This window comes from Phocoena phocoena, chromosome 13 (genome assembly GCF_963924675.1).
Source record: "Phocoena phocoena chromosome 13, mPhoPho1.1, whole genome shotgun sequence".
NCBI lineage: Eukaryota > Metazoa > Chordata > Mammalia > Artiodactyla > Phocoenidae > Phocoena > Phocoena phocoena.
In genome coordinates this window covers 81,262,284-81,285,052 of record NC_089231.1, presented here as the reverse complement: position 1 = coordinate 81,285,052, position 22,769 = coordinate 81,262,284, and the positions used below count along the sequence as shown (strand labels likewise).

Here is a 22,769-nt window from a genome sequence, read left to right as displayed (position 1 = left end):
CCTCTCCCCCGGCCTGGGGAACTGGCTGGCCTCACACTCTCTCCACTTTCTCTGGCAGCATCCTCAAAGCCATGAAGCTGGCCTCCAACACCTGCAGCCTCCCCCAGGTGAGTGTCCCCGCCACTTTCCCCACAGGGCAGGCTGCCCCTGAGAGCCTTGTACCAGCCATGCCCTCTCAGCCCTGCTTCTTGTCTCCTCAGGGCATGGCAAAGCCCGAAGACTCCCTGCTCATGGCAAAGGAGGCATTCTTCCCTGCGCAGAAATTCCTTCTAGAAAAGCCTGGTCTTTTGGCCAGCCCTGGTAGGGCAGGAGGGGTGCTCTTGGGACTGAGGGGCCGGGGTGGGAGCTGCCCGTGGGTCTCTGGCCTCTTCCATGCCCTCAGACCACTGCCTTCCACATGGGCCAGAGGATGATGGATAAAAGGCGGGCATGTTGATTGAGGGCCTCCTGAGTGCCAGGGGCTGAGCTGGGCACCATCCACAGCTAAGCCAGCAGGCAGCTGTCCCACAGGGTGCCACCCACATCCACGCCCACACTCAGGGACACACAGCTCACTCAGGGCCTCCTGAGGTCCCCCGAAGGGCTTGCTTATGCCCTAGCCTTCGAGAGCAGTAGAAGAGGTCACGGGACAAGGAGGGCATTCACACCGCACCCCCTACAGCAGACCCCTGGGCACGGCCTGCAGACACGCCTGTCTCCCCCACATCGCCCCTTCTCCTCACACAGTGGCTTCATGACCTTTCAGCCATGTGGCCCCAGCCGACACTTTCTGTGTGCTGCCTCCATTTCCTCATCTGTGAGATGGGGGTGGTAATGGGCCCTGTGCGGGTGGAGTAAGTTAGCGGCATGGGAAATACAAACGCATAGACAAGGGGTGCAGGGCGAGCACCCAGGAAGTGGGCTGTCCTGCTCTGGGATGGGGGTTAATCCTCCCAGGGCAAGGTGCGGGGCCCATAACGAGTGCTCAGTTGATGTGCTTGATGGTGGGAGGGGGGCTCCCCAGAACTAGCATTTGGCCCGAGCCTTGAAGGATGGGGATCAGAGAAGGGGGCAGGGCGTGTGTGTGGCAGAAACAGCCAGCGTTGGCGCCTCGCGCCACCAGACGCCTATAGCACTTGTCCCCACTCCCTCCTGCCCTGTGCCCCCTTCCTCTCCCTCCAAATTTCTGTCTCTTTGTATGTGTTTCTCTGTCTCCCTCTTTCTATCTCTTTGTCCTTCTGTTGCTTTCTGTCTTTCACTGTCTCTGTCTGTCTCTGTCTCTCTGCCTCTGCCTGTCTCTGTCTCTCCGCCTCTGCCTGTCTCTGTCTCTCCCATGTTACTTCTGTTTTCCTATCTCTGTGTCTCTCTGTGATTTCTCTCCCTGTCTCTGTCTCTGTCTCTCCCCATCACTATCCACCTCTCTGTCTTTCTCTGTCTCTCCTCTCTTCCTCTGTCTGTCTGCCTTGGTGTTCTAGAGGAAGACCCTTCAGAGGATGTTGCCATCAAGGATTCTCTGGGCACGGAGCAGTCCTACCCATCCCCTCCACAGCTCCCACCGCCACCAGGGTCCGAAGACCCCCTGTCCCCCAGCCCAGGGCAGCCCTTGCTGGGCCCTGGCCTCGGCCCTGATGGCCCTCGGACTTTCTCGCTGTCCCCCTTCCCCAGCCTGGCTTCAGGGGAGAGACTGGCAGGGGACACGCTGCTGTCCAAGCATATGATGCCCCCGGCTGCCTTCAAGGGGGAGGCGGGAGGCCTGCTGGTGTTCCCCCCGGCCTTCTATGGCGCCAAGCCGCCCACGGCCCCTGCCACCCCAGCCCCTGGCCCTGAGCCGCCCGGGGGCCCTGAGCCAGCGGAGGGCAGTGGCGGCGGCGTGGCCACAGCGGGGGCCGGGGCGGAGGAGGAGCAGCTGGACACGGCGGAGATCGCATTCCAGGTGAAGGAGCAGCTGCTCAAACACAACATCGGGCAGCGGGTGTTTGGCCACTACGTGTTGGGCCTGTCCCAGGGCTCAGTCAGCGAGATCCTGGCCCGGCCCAAGCCCTGGCGCAAGCTCACGGTGAAGGGCAAGGAGCCCTTCATCAAGATGAAGCAGTTCCTGTCGGACGAGCAGAATGTGCTGGCTCTGAGGACCATCCAGGTGCGGCAACGAGGTAAGTGCCGGCCGAGAGCCCATCTGCGGCACACAGGCTCAGACCTGGTCTCCACAACCCAGCCCAGGGCATGGGGCTGGCTGGGGTCTGAGAGCACAGCTCGGGGTTCAGAGCCTTGGGTCTGCCACCTCACGGCCGTGTGACTCGGGGCAAGTGACTCTGCCTTTCTGTGCCTCAGTTTCCCCCTCTGGCCGCTGTGATGCCGTTCAGGCTGATAACGGTGGGAAAAGTCTGGGCCCCAGGGGCTGCCTTGGCAGATACCCGCTGAGTACCTCCAAGCCTCAGTTTACCCATCTGTACGACAGCCTGGGTGACTGCCAACCTTGCCAGACTCAGTTTTTAGGGTAATCCATGTGAAGGGCCCAAGTTTTGACCTCACAAACACCTGAGTTTGTGTCCAGATCTGCCATTCATCTACTGAGTGACCTCAGGCAATCCACTTTAGCTGCTCTGTGCCTCAGTTTCCCCATCTGTCAGCCTCACGGCGGGGGTTAAATGAGCATAAAGCATGTAGTAAGTTCTTGAGAACTGTTAGCTTTGATGGTGGCTGCCGTCAGTGGGTTTTGTTGTTGTTATTATTATTTCAAGCTAGAATCACTTGTAGGTCCACAGTTTGTCACACAGACTAGCAAAGTGATGGTCCTGCCACACATACTCACGGTCTGGCCCTCAGAGGAGGGCACCAGGCTGTCACCCTGCCCAGCTCCTGGGACTGGTCCCCAACATGCAGGTCCCCACAGCAGATGCCTCCTTTCCTCCCCCAGGCAGTATCACCCCGAGAATCCGCACACCAGAGACCGGCTCGGATGACGCCATCAAGAGCATCCTGGAGCAGGCCAAGAAGGAGATCGAGTCGCAGAAGGGGGGTGAGTGTGACCCCACAGCAGCTGAGGCCCGAGGCCTCCAGGGCCTGCTCTGAGCAGGAGGCAAGGCCTTGTCCACCTTCATCCACTCCAGAGGGGATTCCAAGCAGGTCAGAACCTCTTTGCCTCTTTCCAGACCTGCAGCCAAGTGAGGTCTAGGCCTGGAAAGTGCCAGGTCCTATCCGGTATGGAGCTACAAGCCACGTATGGTTATATCCATTTAAATTAACTAAAATTAAGTGAAATTACAACCTCAGTTCTTCAGCCGCAGTAGCCACGTTGCACAGGTGACGAGTGGCGGCCATGTTGGGCAGCATGCCCACAGAACATTGCCCTCACTGCAGAGTTCTGTTGGCATTCCTGGTCTGGGTTGTCCAAATGTCCTCAACTTTCAGGAGGCACAGTGACCAGTATTCACACAGGAGCTTGTCAAGCACAGAGGCCTGAGCCTCACCCCCGACCATCGGTCTCACGTTCCTTCTTGCACCTTACTTTCTAGTTCCCAGTGAGACACTGTTCCCCTGGCTTCCTCCCACCTCTCAAACCATGCCTCCTACGCTTCCCCAGTGGGTGCTACACTCAGAGCTCAGTGGTTAAAAACAGCATAAATTTATCATCCTACAGTTCTGGAAGTCGGAAGTCCAAAGTCAGCCTCACTGGGCTACAGCTGCGCTCTTTCTGGAGGCTGTAGGGGAAAATCTGTTTCCTTGCCTTTTTCAGCTTCTAGAGGGCGCCCAGATTTCTTTGCCTTCTGGCCTCTTCCTTCATCTTAGCATCTTTAGTCTCTGTCTCTGTCTCTCTCTCATCTTTCTGCCTCCCTCTTATAAGCACCATTGTGATTATGTGGGGTCCACCCAGATAATCCAGGATAATCTCCTCATCTCAAAATTCTTAACTCTAATCACATCTGCAAACTCCCTTTTGCCATGTGAGGTAACATGTTCACAGGTCCCAGGGATTGGGACATAGATATCTTTGGGGGACCATTATTTAGCCTATCACAGTGCACTTTCTTCATCAACCCCCTCAAACGTGGGGTTCCCCCAGAGCTCCACCCCAGGCCCTCTGACTTTCTTACTCTTCCTAGATGAGTTAATCCACTCCTGGAAATTCCAACAACCCTAACCCTAACGCTAACCCTAACCCTAACCCTTACCCCATCCAGGGGTCACTTAACTTCTGAGTGCTTCTTTCAAGCTTGTCCATCCCCACCCCAACTGCCGCCAGCCTAGTGAGCCACCATCATCACTTGCTGGGACTCTTGCAGTAGCCTATTTACTGGTCTTGCCAGTGACATTCTAGGCCATGCTCTGGCTCATTCTCCACCCAGAGGCCAGAGGGATCTTTCTAGAGGATACACATGGTCATATCACTATTCGAAATCCTTCCATGGCTCCCCATTACCCTCAGATAAAATCCCAAGTCTCCAACAAGGCCTACAGGCCCTATTATAGTCTTCAGACTCCTCCTGACCCCTCCGTGCCTCTCACCTGAACTGTTTATAGTCATGCTTATTCTCATTCCTGTTCCCTGTGACCCTAATGCCATCCTCACCCCAGCCACTTTTCATCTGGCCAACTCCTGCTTATACTTTACAACTCAACTCGGAAGTCATCTCCAGGAAGCCCCTCATTCCCATCCAGGTGGATTGGATACCGCCCCTCCTTGGATCCCCCATAATGACCGTATTGTTTGGTGCATTGGATCCAGAGTGACCTGGCTGCAAATTTTGTCTCTGCTATTTATTAACCGTGTGACCGTGGGCAAATTGCTTAGCCTCTCTGTGCCTTCATTTTCTCATCTTTAAAATGGACACAGTATTTGTACTCCCTTCTTAAGGTTGTGTGAGGATCAAATGAGATCAGGCCTGGCAAGCACTCAACTGGGGTCTAGTATGTAGAAGGTGCCCCTGAAAAGTTAGCTGTCCTCATTACATTATCATTATTATGTCTCCATTGTTGCATTTATTCATGTTACAAATGACTCTGCTGATGTGGCTGTCCCTCCCACCAGTCTGGGGGATTCTTGCAGCAAGGGACCTAGTTACATCCCTGCACCCAGCATGAGGTAGTACAACACAGTGTAGACCACAGCTGACTTAGAACTAGATGCTGGCTTCAGCACTCCCACTCCATTTTACATTGTCTGCTGCCCCATGGTGGCGACTCAGAGCAAATGTCCTGATTCCCAAGCCTCTGATTGCTGCTGGAAGCCAGGAGTTCCCCAAGATCCCTCCCCTTCCCCGTCCCTGGAAAGGGTAGAGAGGGGCTTACCCTGCTGGGAGCCTCCACTGCTCCACCCATATAATCTGCTGAGCCCTTACTGTGTACACCAGGGGTCCCCAACCCCCGGGACATGGCCCGGTACCAGCCCACAGCCTGTTAGGAACCGGGCCCGCGCACAGCAGGAGGTGAGCAGCGGGTGAGCGAGCGAAGCTTCATCCCCACTCCGCATGGCTACCCATCGCTGGCCTGAACCATCCCCCCACCCCCATCCCCCGGCCAGTCCATGGAAAAACTGTCTTCCATGAAACCGGTCCCAAACATTTATTAAGTGCCTACTGTGTGCTAGATAGGGCTTACACATATAGATGAGACACAGTATTGGGGGGAAAAGAATCATGAGAAACAGTTTAATCTAACTCTCCCACTGAACAGGAAAACTGAAGCCAAAGAGGAGGAGACATACTCACAGTTATTCAGAGACCAAAGGAGAACCCAGGTCTCCTGACTCCCTGTACAGTGCTCTCCCACTGTGGGGTCAGAAACAAGGCAGCAAAAAATTAAAAAGGCAACATCATAGAGGGAAACCTTTGCATAGTTGGGGGTTTCCTGTGAAGGGTCTGTGAAGAGTTCAACAAGAGGAAGAGTGCCAGGTTATCCCTGCCATGCCCCTGACGAGAGTGAAGGCTAAGCAGGGAGCAATTAGCAGTCCTCTGGGAAGGAAATGAATGTGGTTGACACTAACTTAGGAGCTCTACTTTTGGGGATCAAAGGAAATGTCCAGAATGGGGGCAAAATTTTATATACAAGCTATCTCTTTATCATTGTTTCCAACAGTGACAAACTAGAAACAATCTGAGTATCTAGCAGTGGGGGATCAGGTAAGTAAAGCACAGGGTATTTCCTCAGTGGTGTGTGCAGCCATTAAAGATACAAGAACTTATAATCATAGGAAAAAACACTCATGTTGACACCAAGTGAGGGCAAACCAGGCCACACTCCCACATATCGAGTGTGACCATCCCATGAATGTTGTTAGAAAACAGATTGGGAGGAAAAACATGAGAAAATTTCATGTGGTTGCCTCTGGGGGAAAGATTAGAGGGGATTTTTATTTTCATCTTAATTTTCTGTGCATTCTTAGCTGTCCACAATAGGCATGTATTACTTTTTTTTTAATACATTTATTTATTTTATTTATTTGTTTTTGGCTGCATTGGGTCTTCATTGCTGTGCGCGGGCTTTCTCTAGTTGTGGCAAGTGGGGGCTACTCTTCGTTGCAGTGTGCGGGCTTCTCATCGCAGTGGCTTCTCCTGATGCGGAGCACAGGCTCTAGACGCACGGGCCTCAGTAGTTGTGATGCACGGGCTTAGTTGCTCCGTGGCGTGTGGGATCTTCCAGGACCAGGGCTCGAACCCGTGTCCCCTGCATTGGCAGGCGGATTCTTAACTACTGTGCCAGCCAGGGAAGCCCCTACTTTTTTTAAAATTGAGGTAACATTCATATAACATAAAATTAACCATTTCAAAGTGAACAATTCAGTGGTGTCTAGTATACTTACAGTGTTGTGCAACCACTGCTTCTGTCTAGTTCCAAACCATCTTCATCACCCCGAAAAGGAAACACTGTACCTATTAGCAGTCACTCCCTACTCTCCACCTCCCTTAAGCCCCAGGGAACCACCAGTCTACTTTCTGTGTCTATGAATCTACCTATTCTGGATATTTCATAGGAATGGAAACCATACAATATGTGGCCTTTTGTGTCCAGCTTCTTTCACTTAGCATGATGTTTTCAAGATTATTCCATATGGTAGCATGTATCAGTGCTTCATTCCTTTTTATGGCTGAATAATATTCCATTGCTCTATTGCTTTTTAATTGGAAATTAAAATTGGGGCTGTGAGGATCCACTAGGGTATAGACTGCACAACCAGGTAATAGAGGAAGGGCTGTGTTGATATGGGTTGGTCCAGGGGTGGGGAGACCTCAGCATGGGAAAGGCCACTAATAGGGCAGAGGGAAACAATGTTCTGTTGTTCCTTTTTGTTTACCACTCTTAAAAAAAAAAAGAGTTTTCACTATGTGATACATTGCTTATTTCGCAGCTCAGTTAGAAAGCAGGTTATACTGTGTGTCTTCTTCTGGGACTTGCTTTTATCTGCATAGATGGATCACAGCATATGCAAAAGACAAGTCTTTTTTTAATATTACATTATCCCCATGAGCACTTTCTCCACATGTGCTAAAATCTCACTGTCCACCTGATTTTTTTTCTGTTTCCTTTTTTTTTTTTTTAACATCTTTATTGGAGTATAATTTGTCAACCTGATTTTTAATGGCTGCCTAATATTCTGTCATGGGGATGGACCCTAATTTACTTAACCAATCCCCAGCTGTTGGACAAAGAGGTTGCCTCCAACATTTTGCTGGTATAAATACTGTGCTGTGAACATCTTTGCCCTTCAATCCATGCTCTGACCATGGGCCTCCAGCCACCCTGTCATCTTTCCCACAGGTGAGCCCAAGAACTCGACAGCCCCACTGAGCATCACCAATGGCACAGCCCCCGCCAGCACCTCAGAAGATGCCATCAAGAACATTCTGGAACAAGCACGCCGCGAGATGCAAGCGCAGCAGCAGGCCCTACTGGAGATGGAGGCAGGCCCCCGCGGCCGCTCGGTGCCTCCCTCGCCCCCAGAGCGGCCCTCACTGGCCGCCATGAGCCAGAACGGGGCCCCGACCCATGTCAAGCAGGAGGAGAGTGGTGTCGGCGGCGGTGGTGTCGGCAGTGGGGGGACCAGCAGCAGTGCCACACAGACATCCCTCACGGTCCTGTCCCCGGCCGCCTTTGTGCAGAGCATCATCCGGAAGGTCAAGTCAGAGATCGGCGATGCCGGCTACTTCGACCACCACTGGGCTTCGGACCGCGGCCTCCTCAGCCGCCCCTACGCCTCCGTCTCGCCCTCACTCTCCTCCTCCTCCTCCAGCTACTCCGGCCAGCCCAGTGGGCGGGCCTGGCCCCGTGGGGACGAGGCGCCCACGGCCCCCGAGGAGGAAGCGGCCGGGAGTGAGGACGAGCCCCCCAGGGTGGGTGAGCTCAAGGCCGAGGGGGGCGGCCCCGAGGGGGGCAGCGGTGGGCGACTGGCCTACTACCCGGCCTACGTGCCCCGCACGCTGAAGCCCACCGTGCCGCCCCTGACCCCCGAGCAATACGAGCTCTACATGTACCGTGAGGTGGACACCCTGGAGCTGACGCGCCAGGTCAAGGAGAAGCTGGCCAAGAATGGAATCTGCCAGAGGATCTTCGGGGAGAAGGTGAAGATGGCGGGGCCCACCCTCAGAGGCTCCGGGGCCTGGAGCACGGGACCTGGGGAGGGAGGACCCCCATCCCACGTCCATGGTCTGGAAAGAATGCGTGTGTGAGTGTGTGCGCGCGCGTGCGTGTGTGCAAGAACTGGGCAGAAGCAGGATTCGGACCCTGGTCTGTGTGACCCCAAAATCCCTTTTTCCTGTTTCCAGCTGTCTCTGGGCACTGGAGGAAGGGGAGCCAAGGGCAACGCGGTTTTTAAAGCTGTGAAACCCTTCCATCTGGTTAGGAAATAGCCAACTACCCGACCCTGCTCGGGTACCCTCCACCCTTCCCATGGTCCATCCACTAAAGGGTTAAGGCTCAGCCTAGCTTGCGGGGGCGGGGGGGTGGTCTCCTGATTGGTTGGTACCAGTTGTTAAGTAGTTTTATTTCTTTTTAAAATGTAGATTTATTTTTTAATTAATTAATTTGGTTGTGCTGGGTCTTAGTTGCAGCAGGCGTGCTCCTTAGTTGCGGCTCATGGGCTTCTTAGTTGCAGCATGCAAACTCTTAGTTGCGACATGCATGTGGGATCTAGTTCCCTGACCTGGGATCGAACCCAGCCACCCTGCATTGGGAGCGTGGAGTCTTAACCACTGTGCCACCAGGGAAGTCCGTGTTAAGTAGTTTTAAACATCACCTCCGGCCATAGCAGAAGAGCAGGCAAAGGGTCATAAGCTCAGAGGAAGGCGAAATGACCTGAATGGGAGACACAGGAAGGCTTCCTGGAGGAGGGGGCACTTAAGGGGTCTTAGAGTCCAAGCAGGATTTTTTTTTTTAAGATTTTTTTGATGTGGACCATTTTTAAAGTCTTTATTGAATTTGTTACAATATTGCTTCTGTTTTACGTTTTGGTTTTTTGCCCGTGCGGCATGTGGGATCTTAGTTCTCCATCCAGGAATCTGCATTGGGAGGCAAAGCCTTAACCACTGGACTGCCATGGAAGTCCTGAGGCAGGATTTTTAGATGGAGGGAAATCAGGAAGGGCACTGCAGGTGGGGGGTACAGCACAGGCACACAGCAGACAGCTGGGGAGTGAAGAACACATGAAGGCAGCCCTGGCCTCTCAGAACAGGAGTGAACAGTGGGCCTTAAGGTTCTTGGGGAGACCTGCTGACCTACCCTTCCTGCCCTGCCCATCCCCAGGTGCTGGGTCTGTCTCAGGGCAGTGTGAGTGACATGCTGTCCCGGCCGAAGCCGTGGAGCAAGCTGACGCAGAAGGGGCGGGAGCCCTTCATCCGTATGCAGCTGTGGCTCTCGGACCAGCTCGGCCAGGCCGTCAGCCAGCAGCCCAGCGCCTCCCAGGGTGAGTGTAGACAGGGCCCCAGAAGTGCCAAGAGCCCTCACTCTTCCAGTCTGTGCAGTGGCTTCACTGCCCGGGTCTGCTCCCCTCTGCGTCCCCACAGCCCCGGCGCCACTGCTGCTGCCCTGAAAGAGTGCAGGTTGCTCCTAGTTGTGTCCCTGCTCCCCTTTCATCCTTCCTTCAGCCAGACAGGCACTGGTTTTAAACCTCTAGGTGGCACCCGGGTGCGTGGAGCAAGTGGAAAAAATACTTTGCATGGGGAGCCCCACCTTCCTTCCCATCCCGTCAGGAGTCTGCCGATTGATCTCTTTCTCCCAGCAATCCAGCATGCAGCCTCAGAATCCTTCTTAGCATAGGGCCTTGGGCAGCTGTTATCCATCCATTAATGATGCACAGGCAGGGTGGAGTCTGAACTTTTCCTGGGTGAGGAAACTGAGGCTCAGAGAGTTGCCCAGAGTTACAGAGCCTGAGAGTAGAGGGATTGGGGCCCTGAGGTGGGGACTCCAGGGAGCTCAAGCTCCCTCCCCAGTGACAGTCAGTGGGCAGATCCATCAAGGCCCTGGTGAGATGCCTACCCAGACCGTGACGGGGATGGCTGCCAGGACAGGACATCTGACCTACCTGCTGAGGCCAGAGAAAGGCAGAGACAAAGAGACGCCAGACTCCGAGTCCAAGGACCTCAGCTCAGTCAGTTTGTCCATTTCTAAAGTGGGGATTGGTCAATAGGACAAAAACCATATCTCAGGTTCATAGAAATGAACCAGATCAATGGGTATCAACAGGAATAGTACCTGAAACATAATGTCAGGGAACAAAATCTTACCTCCCAGTGATGGTGTTTATTTTAGAAGTTAATGCCCACAGACAAGAAATGAAAAAAGGTGCCACCACCCACCTGCCTGCGAGGAGGGGCTGCTCTGGGCAGGGAGGGGCCAGGAAGAGACTGGGAGGGGACCAGAGGGCTCTGGCTGTCTCTGTTCCTTTTTTTCTTTAAAACAAACAGGGAAATTTGAAGCAAATAGGGCAGTGTTAACATCTATTAAGGTGATAGGCCCAGGGAAGGGAGGGAGGACTTTTCTGTACATTTCTATAGCTTTGAAATATTTTATAATTGAGGACTAATACAACTGTTATAATGACGGCGGTCATTTGTCACACACAGTGCTAACCACTTACAGTGTTTTCTTCTTTAATCCTTGTGTTAATCTTGACCAGAGGGACTCTTTGTCCTTCAGTTTTACAAAAGAAGAAATCGAGGGTCTGAATAGCACAGTGACTTGCCCAAGGTCACTGGCCAGTTAGTGGCAGAGCCAGGATTAGAACGCAAGACTGGTAGCTGTTAGACCCCCCTGCCTCCTACGGTTTCCACCTTAGAGCCTACACTTGTGAAAGGGTCCCAAATCCTTTTTTTCTTTTTTTTTTTTTGGTGTGGTGGTGTACTGTAATTAATTCATTTTCACTGTGGTAAAATTCACAAACCAGATTTACCATTTTAGCCATTTTTTTAAGTGTACGATTCAGTGGCATTTAGTACATTCACAGTGTTGTGCAACCATCACCTCTGTACAATTCTAGGACATTTTCATCACCCCAGAAGGAAATCCCATACCCATTTGCAGTCACTTCCACTTCCTCCTCCCCCAAATCCCCTGGCAACCAGCAAGCCTGCATTCTGACTCTATGGATTTACCTGTTCTGGGCATTTCATATCAGTGGAATCAAGATAATATGTGATCTTTTGTGTCTGGCTTCGTTTACTTGGCATGATGTTTTGAAGATTCTTCTATGCTATAGCTTGTGTCAGAATTTCATTCCTCTTTATGGCTAAATAATATCCCATTGGAGCGGTAAGCCACTTTTTGGCTACTGTGAATAATGTTGAACATGAACATGTCTTTGATCACCCGTTTTCAATTCCTTTGGCTGTATATCTAGGAGTGGAATTGCTGGGTCACATGGTAATTCTATGTTTAACTTATTGAGGAGTTTCCAAACTGTTTTCCATAGCAATTGCAGCATTTTACATTCCAACAGTAAGCCAACACTTGCTATTTTTCTATTTTTTACTGTAGCCATCCTAGTGGGTATGAAGTGGTATCTCATAATTTTTATTGGCATTTCCCCAATGTCTAATTGTTTGTTTGTTTTTTCTTTGTAATGGAAGGATTTGAGGTAGGGATAGAGTTAGGCAAAGACAATCAAGAATAGTGTTCTTGGCATAAGAAACAGCAAAAGCAAAGGCTGGGAGGCAGGATCATACACAGTTTGGGAAGGGAGGTAAGTGCAGATGAGGGTGGACATCTTGTCCCCTGCTTACCCACAGATCAAGACACCAGGACCCCAGGTTTGTGGAAACAGAGATTTGAGTGGTCCTGACTGAAATGTATTCACTCAAAAGCACCTCCTGCTTCCCCAGGCTCTAAGACTAACGTATGTTCTCTGCCTTCCAGGGGTTGGCATTTAGTGGATGAGAAGACCATGTCGGGCATAAGCATACCTGAGCTGAAGTCCTGGTTTTGCCACTAGCCACTCTGTGACCTTAGACATATTGCCTGACCTCTCTGAGCCTCAGTTGCCTCATCTGTAAAAGGGGATACCATCATACCTACCTCCTAGGGGTGTTATGAAGGTGACTTGACATCATGGGTGTAAAACACATAGCACTATGCTAGGCATGTAAGTGCTCAGTAAAAGTAAGCTTCATGAATTATTGTCGTCACCATCATCGTTGTTGTTGTTGTATCTAGTAAGGAAGAGATCTGGCACAAGCAAGGAATTAGAGTGAAGCGTGACAATTTGTAGTCAAGGTGCTCTTAGACCCCAAAGATGTACACCTCAGCGAAGGGGCATTTGGGACTGGGTCTTCAAGGATATATAGGAGTTCAAGGTTAGGAGGAAGGCTTTCAGAGTGGGAAGACCAGCCTAAACAAAGGCACAGGGGTTTAGAAGAGCCTAGGAGGTTTGTGGGGAGAGGGGTAACTGAGGGGACTGTGAATTGCTCCAGGTCTGTGAGGTGGGCAGGGACAACAGAGTCCAGAGCCTTAAACACCAGGACAAGGAGGTACACATTTCTTATGCAAGGGGCAGTGGGGAGCCATTGAAGGTTCTGAAGCATGAGAGCGGTCTGATCAGAGTGATCTACTTGTTGGCCACAGGGAAGGAAGAACCCATCTAGAGCAGAGAGAGGCTCAGGATGTCCTTTCTAGAATCAAAGCCACTGCAGGATGGTTATGGGGCTCCCTTTACTTCCTACTTATCATACATTTTTATGTTTATCTTAACAAATTTCCATCAGGCACCAGTTAAACACTTTGAGGAAGAGGTACCTTTTCCTACTTCGCTGGAAGGCACCTTGTGGACCGGCACAGGGATTCCTAGACACCCTGTACCACACGCCCCTCCCTATTAGGGGCACCTCCCTAGGCACGTCCCCTGCCCTCCCTGGATTGTCCAGAGGCTCAGCTCACGCTGGAAAGTCCAGTGGGTGACTCTGATTCCTCAAGAGGTGATCCGCATCATCTCGAGTCCTCTCCAGGCCCTGAGTAGGATAGTTGCAAGTGTAGCGCTGTTTGTCTCACGGCCCCATTTAACAGATTCAGGAACTGAGGTTCGACAAAGTCATCCCACCCAAGATAACTTCTAAGTGGTTTTTAAATATACGTTCACACAAAATGTCTTTCGACAAATGAAAAATGTGGTTTTAAAACTCACTTTCTTTTAACATGCCAAGGTACTGTGGACATCTTTTCTTGTTCTTTTTTCAGTTTTATTGAGATATATTTGACATAGAACACCGTGTAAGTTCAAGGTAGACAGTGTAACAATTTGAGAGATGTATATATTGCAAAATGTTTACCATGGTAAGGTTAGTTAACACACCCTTCCCCTCACATAATTACCATTTTGTTGTTATAGTGAGAACATTAAAGCTGTGCTCTCACAGCAACTGTCATATAGTACAGGATTGTTAACTACGGCCACCGTGCTGTGTATCAGATCCCAGAACTTACTCATCTTATGTGGACATCTTTTCATTACATTATTTTTAATTGCTGCAGGGACTCATTGTATTTTATTTAGCTGACACCCAGTAGTTGGGCTTGTAGGTCATTGCCAACTCCTTTTTTTCCTTAACATTCAATTTTGATGTAATTTCTAATTTACCAAAGAGTTGAAGTCATAGAACAACCAACTTCCTAGACCCTACACACAGATTCACCAGTTGCTAATTTTGCCATATTTGTACTCTTTCTCTCCCAACCATTTGAGAAATTAATTGAGGACATCATGTCCCTTTACCCCTAAATGTTTCCAACAAGTATTTCCCAAGCATGAGAAATTTTACAATAATAACAATACTGTTACATAACCCACCATCTATATTCAACTTTCCTCTGTTGTCCCAGTAATCACCTTTATATAATTTTATTTTTCCCTGTCCAGGATCAGATTCAGGATAACTTGTAGTTAGTCGTCATGTCTCTTCAGTCTCTTTCAGTTTGGACCATTCTTCTGCCTCTCTTTGTTTTTCAGTTTTGACATTTTTCAAGACTAGAAGCCAGTTACGTTGTAGACTGGCTCAGTTCACCTTTGTCTGATGCTTCCTCGTGGTTAGATTCAGACTGTGCACTTTGGGCAGGAATATCACAGAAGTGATGCTGTGTCCTTCTCAGTACATTGTATCAGGAGGCACCAGTTGTTTATTTGTCCTATGATTGGTGATGCTAACTTTGATCACTTGGTTAAGGTGGTGTCTGGCAGGTAGCTGTACTGTAAAGTTACTATTTTTCCCTTTGTAATTAATAAGTATCTTGTGGGGAGATACTTTGGGACTATGTGGATATCCTATTCCTCATCTAACTTTCATCCGCTAGTTTTCACATCCAGGACGGTCCTTGCCTGAGATATTACTATGGTGGTTGCAAAAGGGGTGCTGCCAACTCTTGGCTCTAGCAAACAAGCCTGCCCAAACCATGTGTGTCAATGCCAGATTGCAGTAACCGCCTTCTCTGTCTCTCTGTGGCCCACAGCCAGTCCCACTGAACCAAGGTCCTCGCCATCCCCACCCCCTAGTCCCACGGAGCCACCGGAGAAGACATCCCAGGAGCCCCTGAGTCTGACACTGGAGAGCAGCAAGGAGAACCAGCAGCCGGAGGGACGCTCCAGCTCCTCGCTGGGTGGAAAGATGTACTCAGGCAGCCAGACCACAGCGGGCATCCAGGAGATTGTGGCCATGTCCCCCGAGCTGGACACGTACTCCATCACCAAGAGGGTCAAAGAGGTCCTCACAGACAACAACCTAGGTACAGGGTGGTGGGAATCAGGGATGCTTGGCTCCAACTTGCCTTAAGGAAAGTGCTGGCAGTGAGATCCCAGGCACTGGGGTCCTGCCTGCAGGTGCCAGTCAGCCCTGGGGCATCTAGGACCCTCTGGGAGGCATCTGACAATGACCTGGGTCTCTAGAGTGGAACACAAGGGAGGTCAATACGGGCCTGAAAAGGACCTAAAATCCTGAGCCCACAGCTTTCAAAACTGCCTTCCAGGAGGACTTAGAGAATCCCAGTAACAGTGAGACTCTAACACAATCCTGATCCAGTGCTGGGGGCTCAGAGGAGAAATCTGGATTCTTTAATTTTTTGAATCACAAACTCCTCCAAGTCTCCAATGGGCGTCAAGCCCCCCTCCCAGAGGGATACACACAAGCCCCAACTTTTCACTACAATTTCTATAATAAAAACAAGGCATCTTTATTTAAAAATATCAAATAGTACAGAAAAAAAGAATTAAAATTTAAATAAAAAAGTAAAATCTCCCCTGCCTCCCTGTTCTCTGACACTTTCTGAACACATACAAGAATATATGTTCACCTAGTTTCTTCTTTTCTTTTTTCTAGATAGATGAAATTACACACAGGCTGTCCTTATACTTGCTTTTTAAAAATTAACACTTTGTGGACACCCTTCCAGTTTAGAATGAATAGACCACCTGCATTCTTTGTCACTGTTGCAAAATTTTTCAGGCCATGGATGCCCCACATTTTTTACCCAACTGATGAGCATTTTGCTTGTTCCCAATTTCCTGCTGCCTCTGAAACTGTGTCTGTATGCGTCTTTGTGCCCTTGGGCAAATACAACTGGAGGATAAATCCCAGGCAGTGGAATTGCTGGATCAGAGGATATGCACACTGACATTTTGATAAAACCTGTCAACTTGCTCTCTGACAAGGTGATACTAATTTGTACACATGAAGTTTGCAGACAATTTCAGGGATCCCCTAGGAGTGAAGAACATCTAAATCATGAAAGCATTTTTGTTTGGTAGCTGTCTGCCTGCCCCCATCTCATATTTTGCACAAAGGTCTCTTCCAGATACACACTGGGTGTGGGTTCCCCCATGTGTCTAGTCCTCCCTCCTGAGTCAGTGGAGACATTCCCTAGGTTCTCCCATGTCTCTGGCCTATTTCTTGCATCTCCTGGGAGCACCTCTGCCCAGCCTGGGGGTTACAGGTTGCCCTCCTCCCCTGTCTCCAGGGCAGCGGCTATTTGGGGAGAGCATCCTGGGGCTGACACAGGGCTCCGTGTCTGACCTGCTGTCCCGACCAAAACCCTGGCACAAGCTGAGCCTGAAGGGGCGGGAGCCCTTTGTGCGCATGCAGCTGTGGCTCAATGACCCCCACAATGTGGAGAAGCTGAGGGACATGAAGAAGCTGGAGAAAAAAGGTAAGCACTGGGTAAACTCAGGGTCCCAGATAAACCCAGATAAACTCAGGGTCCCAGTGAGTCCAGTCTCAGTCTGGTGTGGGACTGCAAGAAATAGCAATTCCACAGAATATAACTGCAAGCCGTTAAAACATTTACTACTTTTCCCCTGAAAATTCCAATAGCCCATCTCTCAGCATTCTTCCCCACACCGACAGCTACTCCAAAATCTTTTGTATATTCCGCAAAACCCCCTTTCTCTCTGATCCCTCCATCCTCTGCATCACCTCCCTATTGTATTACCTCCTCTGCCCATTGCCCAGCTTCTACACAACAAAGCACAGAATTGACCCAGCAAACAAGAATCCTCCCTTGTGGAAGTGGACAAGAAATTGCAGATTCTTACATGGTCTAATATTATTTTATATCCCTGAAAAAATGAGCTGGCATTGAGTACCTGTTTGTGCCCTCCCAGTCTCATGCTGTGAATAAGGGATTCCTGGATCTTAAAAAGCTCAGGGTCCAGTTGGGAAATAAGATACAAGGAGTTGGAAAGTCATCATCCAGGGCGCCAAGGCAGTTCATGATGAGGGCCCAGGGTCAAGCCAAGCTGTAAGCGGCACATGGGGCAGGGCCGAGTCTGGCTGTTGGCATCAGACAGCTGTACAGTTGAGAAGTTGTCCTGCCACTTCCTGGCTGTGTGACCTTGGGCAAGTTACTTCCTTTCTCTGTGCCTCATTCTACTTCATCTGAAAGTAGGAGTCACAGCATCTACCTCAGGGCATTGCTGTGAGGATTAAATGAGACGCTAATGCCTTACTTCCTCCATTCTGAGGTGTGCCTTTTTTCCCCTACATTTTGACAATTTGAGGCTGAGATGCATCATGCAATTACTGTGTTCGTTTAAAATTAATGTCCTGCCCCTGCCCCCAACAAAAGTAGTGAAATTCAGGGACACTGCTGACAATCAAGAGAATGCTCCAGAGCACCCTTTTTCGAGCACTTCCTTCCTGTCTGTGAGGCGAACCTTCTACATATGTTAACAATTACAGTGCTAATGACCAGGTGTGGGTAGGCGAGCGCGTCTCGCTCGGAGGAAGTGAAAGGAGAGTAAGAAAGGAGAAAAGGCTGAGACTGCGTGGGGGTCCCAACGTTTGGGGCATGGAGGGCTTTGAGGACCGCTAGCTGATGCTTGGTTCAGCTCGGGTAGCAATGGGCCTCTGGTCGGCCGCTCTCAGCCCTCCCCCACTCCCTCCCCCACCCGCCCGCCCGCCCCAGCCTACCTGAAGCGCAGGTACGGCCTCATCAGCACCGGCTCAGACAGTGAGTCTCCAGCCACCCGCTCCGAGTGCCCCAGCCCCTGCCTGCAGCCCCAGGACCTGAGCCTCCTGCAAATCAAGAAACCGCGAGTAGTGCTGGCCCCTGAGGAGAAGGAGGCGCTGAGAAAGGCCTACCAGCTGGAGCCTTACCCCTCCCAGCAGACCATAGAGCTCCTCTCCTTCCAGCTCAACCTCAAGACCAACACCGTCATCAACTGGTTCCACAACTACAGGTAGGGATACTGAGTGGGTGGCCACTGGGAGGGTGGGAAGGGGTCTCAGCCGGGCCCCCTTCCCTGTCCCGGGGCCTGGAGGGAGCCCAGCGTGGCCTCTGGGAGATAAGAGGACCATATTGCTTTATAACATAGGCAGACCTGGATCTATTGATAAATCCCAGCTCAACCATTTCCAGCTGTGAGGCCTGGGCAAGGGACTTCACCTCCCTGAGCGTCAAGTCTTCTAACTTATAAAATGGGAACCATAATGGGATCTACTTCATATAGTTGTCCTGAGGATTTGATGGGCCAACGTATTTACATAAAATACCTGGCACACAGTTTGTGGTAGGTGTTGACATTATTATTGTCACTGTCTTTATTATGACTTCACCCAGTTTGCTCCGCGTCTATGAAGGGACAGGGAATGGTGTTTGGGGCACAGGCCTGAGGAACCTTAACTACCCACTGAACCTTGTGTCAGAGCCCCGATTTGGGGCTCTTGGCCTCTCCCACTCCTAAGGCCAAAGGAAACCCCTGTGGCAGCCCCTCGGGCACCATCCACCTCAGGGAATGGGTGATTCCTATTTCTATGGTGCCTTCTCCTACTCACCAGTCCCTAGTCTTAGGAGTAGCTGACCTGCGGTGGGCTGGGCTGCCCGGGAATTTAGTCCCAGCGCTGGCTGAGGGCATTGACTGGCTGAGTTCAGCAGTTTCCAAGGAGACCGCAGAAGGGCTTCCTGAGAGCCCTGCAGAGAAGGGTTGATGGGATTTCGAGGACCATCTCTGAGGCACTCCCCACCAAGCCTGTTGAGCAAGAAATGTCTCTGGTGCCTCTGTGGTGCCAGAGAGGAGAGTCTCTTGACCCCCAAGAGAGAAGAGGAAGGAGGAGCCTGGAAGGGTGGAATGCCTGAAGTCTCTCTCCACAGCCCAGGCATGGGCATCACACAGACCTGAGTTCAAGTTCCACTTTGGCTGTGTGTTATTGAGCAAATCACTGTACCTTTCTGAGTCTCATCCCTATTTTACAGATAAGGAACCTAATACTTAACCCCACAGTGCTGAATTGAGGATCAAATGAAACACTTCAAGCATACATACTTTGTAAAGTATTGCATATTATCCTGCTCAGACCCAGAGCCTGCCAAACAGCAAATGACATAGGTCCTTAAAGCCTCATGCCCTCCTTCCCTCCCAGGAGACATTCTCTCCCCTCTTGTTTCCCACAGGAACTGAGCCCTCCATTATTATTCAGTGTACTAATTCAATAAATATTTGCCATGTATGCACAGTGAGCTAGGGTCAGGAGATACAGGGGTTTAAAGCTATCATCCCTGCCCTTGGGAGCTTAAAATCACAAACCAGATAATTTTGCAACAACCTAATTAATTCTGTAAAACAGGAATGAATACGGGGCTGAGGGAAAAGGGAATTCTACCTAGGGAAAACTTTATAGAGAGGTGTCCTTTGAGCTGGGCTTTGAATGAGCAGAGAGAATTCCACTCCTAAAAGAAACCACTCTCAAAGAGTTCTAATTGTAGAAGAATACATTTCTTCATTTAGTAAATGTTTATTGAGCACCAACTCTGTACCATGCACCAAAGAGAACAAGACAAAGTCCTTGCCCTTAGCACCTCTTACAGACCAGCAGGGAAGGTCACTATTAAATGAGTACTTATATTAATGTATCATTACAACCTTCAGTGAGCTCTAGGAAAGGTGAACAATAGGATGTTTTCAGAAAAAATTACCAGGGAGGACCTGCTATAGATTTGGGAGTCAGGAATTGAAGAAAAAGACTAATTTTTACTATGGTGTAAATGACTATTAACCTCATATTTATACATGATCTACAGTTTGGAAGCTCTAGTGACAGAGGCTCAGGCATTGAGCCATCCCAAAACACCCTCAGATCCCACCTTACCGGAAACGACTAGTGCTCCCCCTGGTCCCAGCAGCTTTTCCCTCTAGAGGGGACTGAAGGAGATGACAGAATCTCCTGGAAGGTGGGCAAGGCCACCTTTGTGGAGGGATTAGGGACTGAGAGAGAGAAGTGAACCAGATCACCCTTCACAGTCCCTCCAGGCTCAGGATCCTGGGATGGGGCCCCATCCCCCACCTGGGCAGGGAGCCAGGGAGGCAGGAGAGTGTAGCTGGACTGCTGGTTCAGGGCCCAACTGCACTACTTGCTGGCTGTGTGACCGTAGCAGTCGCAGTGCCTCTTTGAGCCTTGTAATCTTTGTCAGTGGGAGTGAGACTAGTATCCTGCTCATAAGGTTATTATGAAAAATAAATGAAATAACCTGCAAAAGTGCTTGGCCCCATACCTGGTACATGATAAGCACCCATCATTATGATGTTTATAATTAAAATTTATAAATGTGAGTATTATTTATCAGTAACATGTACTTTATTATTAATATTATAAATAATGGTATTAATATATGATGTCATTAATAAAAAAGGGCAGAGGGCTACAGCATTGAAGATAGATGCTGAGGAAGCCCTGTCGCTCTATGACCTTGGACGAGTGATTTGACCTCTCTGGACCTCATGCTATTAGGAAAATAGTTAATGGAGTTAGACTCATTCCTATCATTTCCTGCTCTAAAACACAATATATATGTTTCCCTCTGACAACAGGGAGGCCATTGAAGTGAAGAGAGGATGGGTTCTGGACTGGAGTTCAGGGTTCCCAGCTTCTGGTCCCAGCTCTGCCTCTGTGTGCCTTGGTGACCTAGACAAGTTATTCTGTGTGCCTCAGTTTCCCCTTCTGGGCTGATGTCTAAGAGTCCCTCCAGGAAAGAAGCAAGGGGTTATTGGCACAAACTAGATCTGGGTTTGACTTTGAAAAATGCTCTAAAACAACGCTGTCCAATAGAAATACAGTGAAAGCCACATATATAATATAAAATTTTCTAGTAACCACATTAAAAATAAAAAGAAACAGATGAAATTAATGTAATAGTATATTTTATTTAGCTCAGTATATACAGATATAACCATTTCAACATGTAATCAGTATAAAAACTTTAATAATGAGAGAGCCACATGTCACCAGTGGCCACTGCACTGGACAGCACAGGTCTAGATTGTGAGCTTTGGGATCCAACAATCCTGAGTTCAAGTCCTGGTTCTGCCACTTACTGGCTGTGAAACCTGGGGCAAGTCATTCAACATCTCTGAGTCTTGTTTCCTCCTCTATGAAGTGGGGATGATAATAGCACCCACCTTGCAGAGCTGTTGAGAGGACTTACTAAGACGCTGCATGTGGAGACGCTTATGCCTAGTGGGCCCCCAGGGAAGTGGGTGGGGTCAGAAGGCCACTCCTGTGATTTGACTCCAGGGTTAGGCGGTCCCCGTCCAGCGCCTTGCTCACCGCCGTCTCTGCCCCAGGTCCCGGATGCGCCGGGAGATGTTGGTGGAGGGGACCCAAGAGGAACCAGATCTCGACCCCAGTGGGGGTCCTGGCATCCTACCGCCAGGCCACTCCCACCCAGACCCCACTCCACAGAGCCCCAACTCTGAGGCTGAGGACCAGAAGCCTACTGTGAAGGAACTAAAGCTTCAGGAGGGTCCCGAGGAGAGCATCACACCCCTGACCACCCAGGACAAGACGCAAGTGAGGATTAAACAGGAACAGACTGAGGATGCGGAGGAAGAGGCCGGCAGCCAGGACTCAAAGGAGCTGGACAAAGGCCAAGTTTCCCCCAAAGAGGTGCATCCTGACCCTCTGGGTAACGACGGACTCCCAAAAGCAGCCCCTGGGCTCCTTCTTCCAGGCGGGGCCACCCCAGCCTGCCCCTCGCTGCAGCCCCTCCAGGAGAGCGAGGGCGGGGAGTGGCTACACCCGGACCCTCTAAGTTTTAAGTCGGCCTCGGAGTCCTCACGCTGCAGCTTAGAGGTGTCACTGAACTCACCCTCAGCTGCCTCCTCGCCGGGCCTCATGATGTCTGTGTCACCTGTTCCTTCCTCTTCAGCCCCCATCTCCCCATCCCCACCCGGCACCCTCCCTGCCAAAGTGCCGAGTGCCAGCCCCACTGCTGACGCAACTGGGGCCTTGCACCCCAGCACCAAGGTGAACCCCAACTTGCAGCGGCGGCATGAGAAGATGGCCAACCTGAACAGCATCATCTACCGGCTGGAGAGGGCTGCCAATCGCGAGGAGGCCCTGGAGTGGGAGTTCTAAAGGTGGGGGCACGGGGCTCGCCGCGGGGGCCACCTTCCCTCTCACTCAGGGCGGGGTAAGGAAGGGAGGAGCTCAGCCATCAAAACGTGGACCACAGTGTCGCGCCGCTTGACAGTTTTGGTTGTGATCCCGGTTCCGTGAAGTCGTGAGTGAGCAGGTGAGGCAGGTGCCTCTGCTTCCCCTTTTCAGCAGCCCCTGCCCTGGGGATCACCCCCTTTTCCACTCTGGCCCCTCTACAGGAGGCAGAAGCAAAGTGGCGCCACATTTTTCCCCTGGAAACTCCAAACTCTTTTAGAAAAGTAAATATTTATAGACCTCTTTTAGATATTTTAATAAAGGATCCTTTGGAATTTATTCCCAGCTGATGCTGTTTTGATATTACAGAGAGTTATGAAATCAGGATACCGTCACAACTGTTGCGAAGTATACACTGAAGTTGTGTCATTTTTGCCACTAGATGAGATTAAAAGGAGACAGTTG

The 22,769-nt window shown here is 50.5% G+C and overlaps 1 protein-coding gene across 1 annotated transcript in view; it reads left to right on the top strand.

Annotated features, from left to right (window-relative positions):
* CUX2 (cut like homeobox 2) overlaps window positions 1-22,289 on the top strand; it is a 259,022-nt gene extending 236,733 nt beyond the window's left edge. Inside the window, exons 13-22 of the mRNA XM_065890009.1 lie at window positions 59-107; window positions 201-300; window positions 1,455-2,129; window positions 2,894-2,995; window positions 7,732-8,531; window positions 9,712-9,871; window positions 14,899-15,171; window positions 16,399-16,587; window positions 17,845-18,118; window positions 21,497-22,289. Coding sequence (XP_065746081.1) covers window positions 59-107; window positions 201-300; window positions 1,455-2,129; window positions 2,894-2,995; window positions 7,732-8,531; window positions 9,712-9,871; window positions 14,899-15,171; window positions 16,399-16,587; window positions 17,845-18,118; window positions 21,497-22,289 — 3,415 coding nt within the window. The remainder of the gene's footprint in view (window positions 1-58; window positions 108-200; window positions 301-1,454; window positions 2,130-2,893; window positions 2,996-7,731; window positions 8,532-9,711; window positions 9,872-14,898; window positions 15,172-16,398; window positions 16,588-17,844; window positions 18,119-21,496) is intronic.
* The last annotated feature ends 480 nt before the right edge of the window (window positions 22,290-22,769 follow it).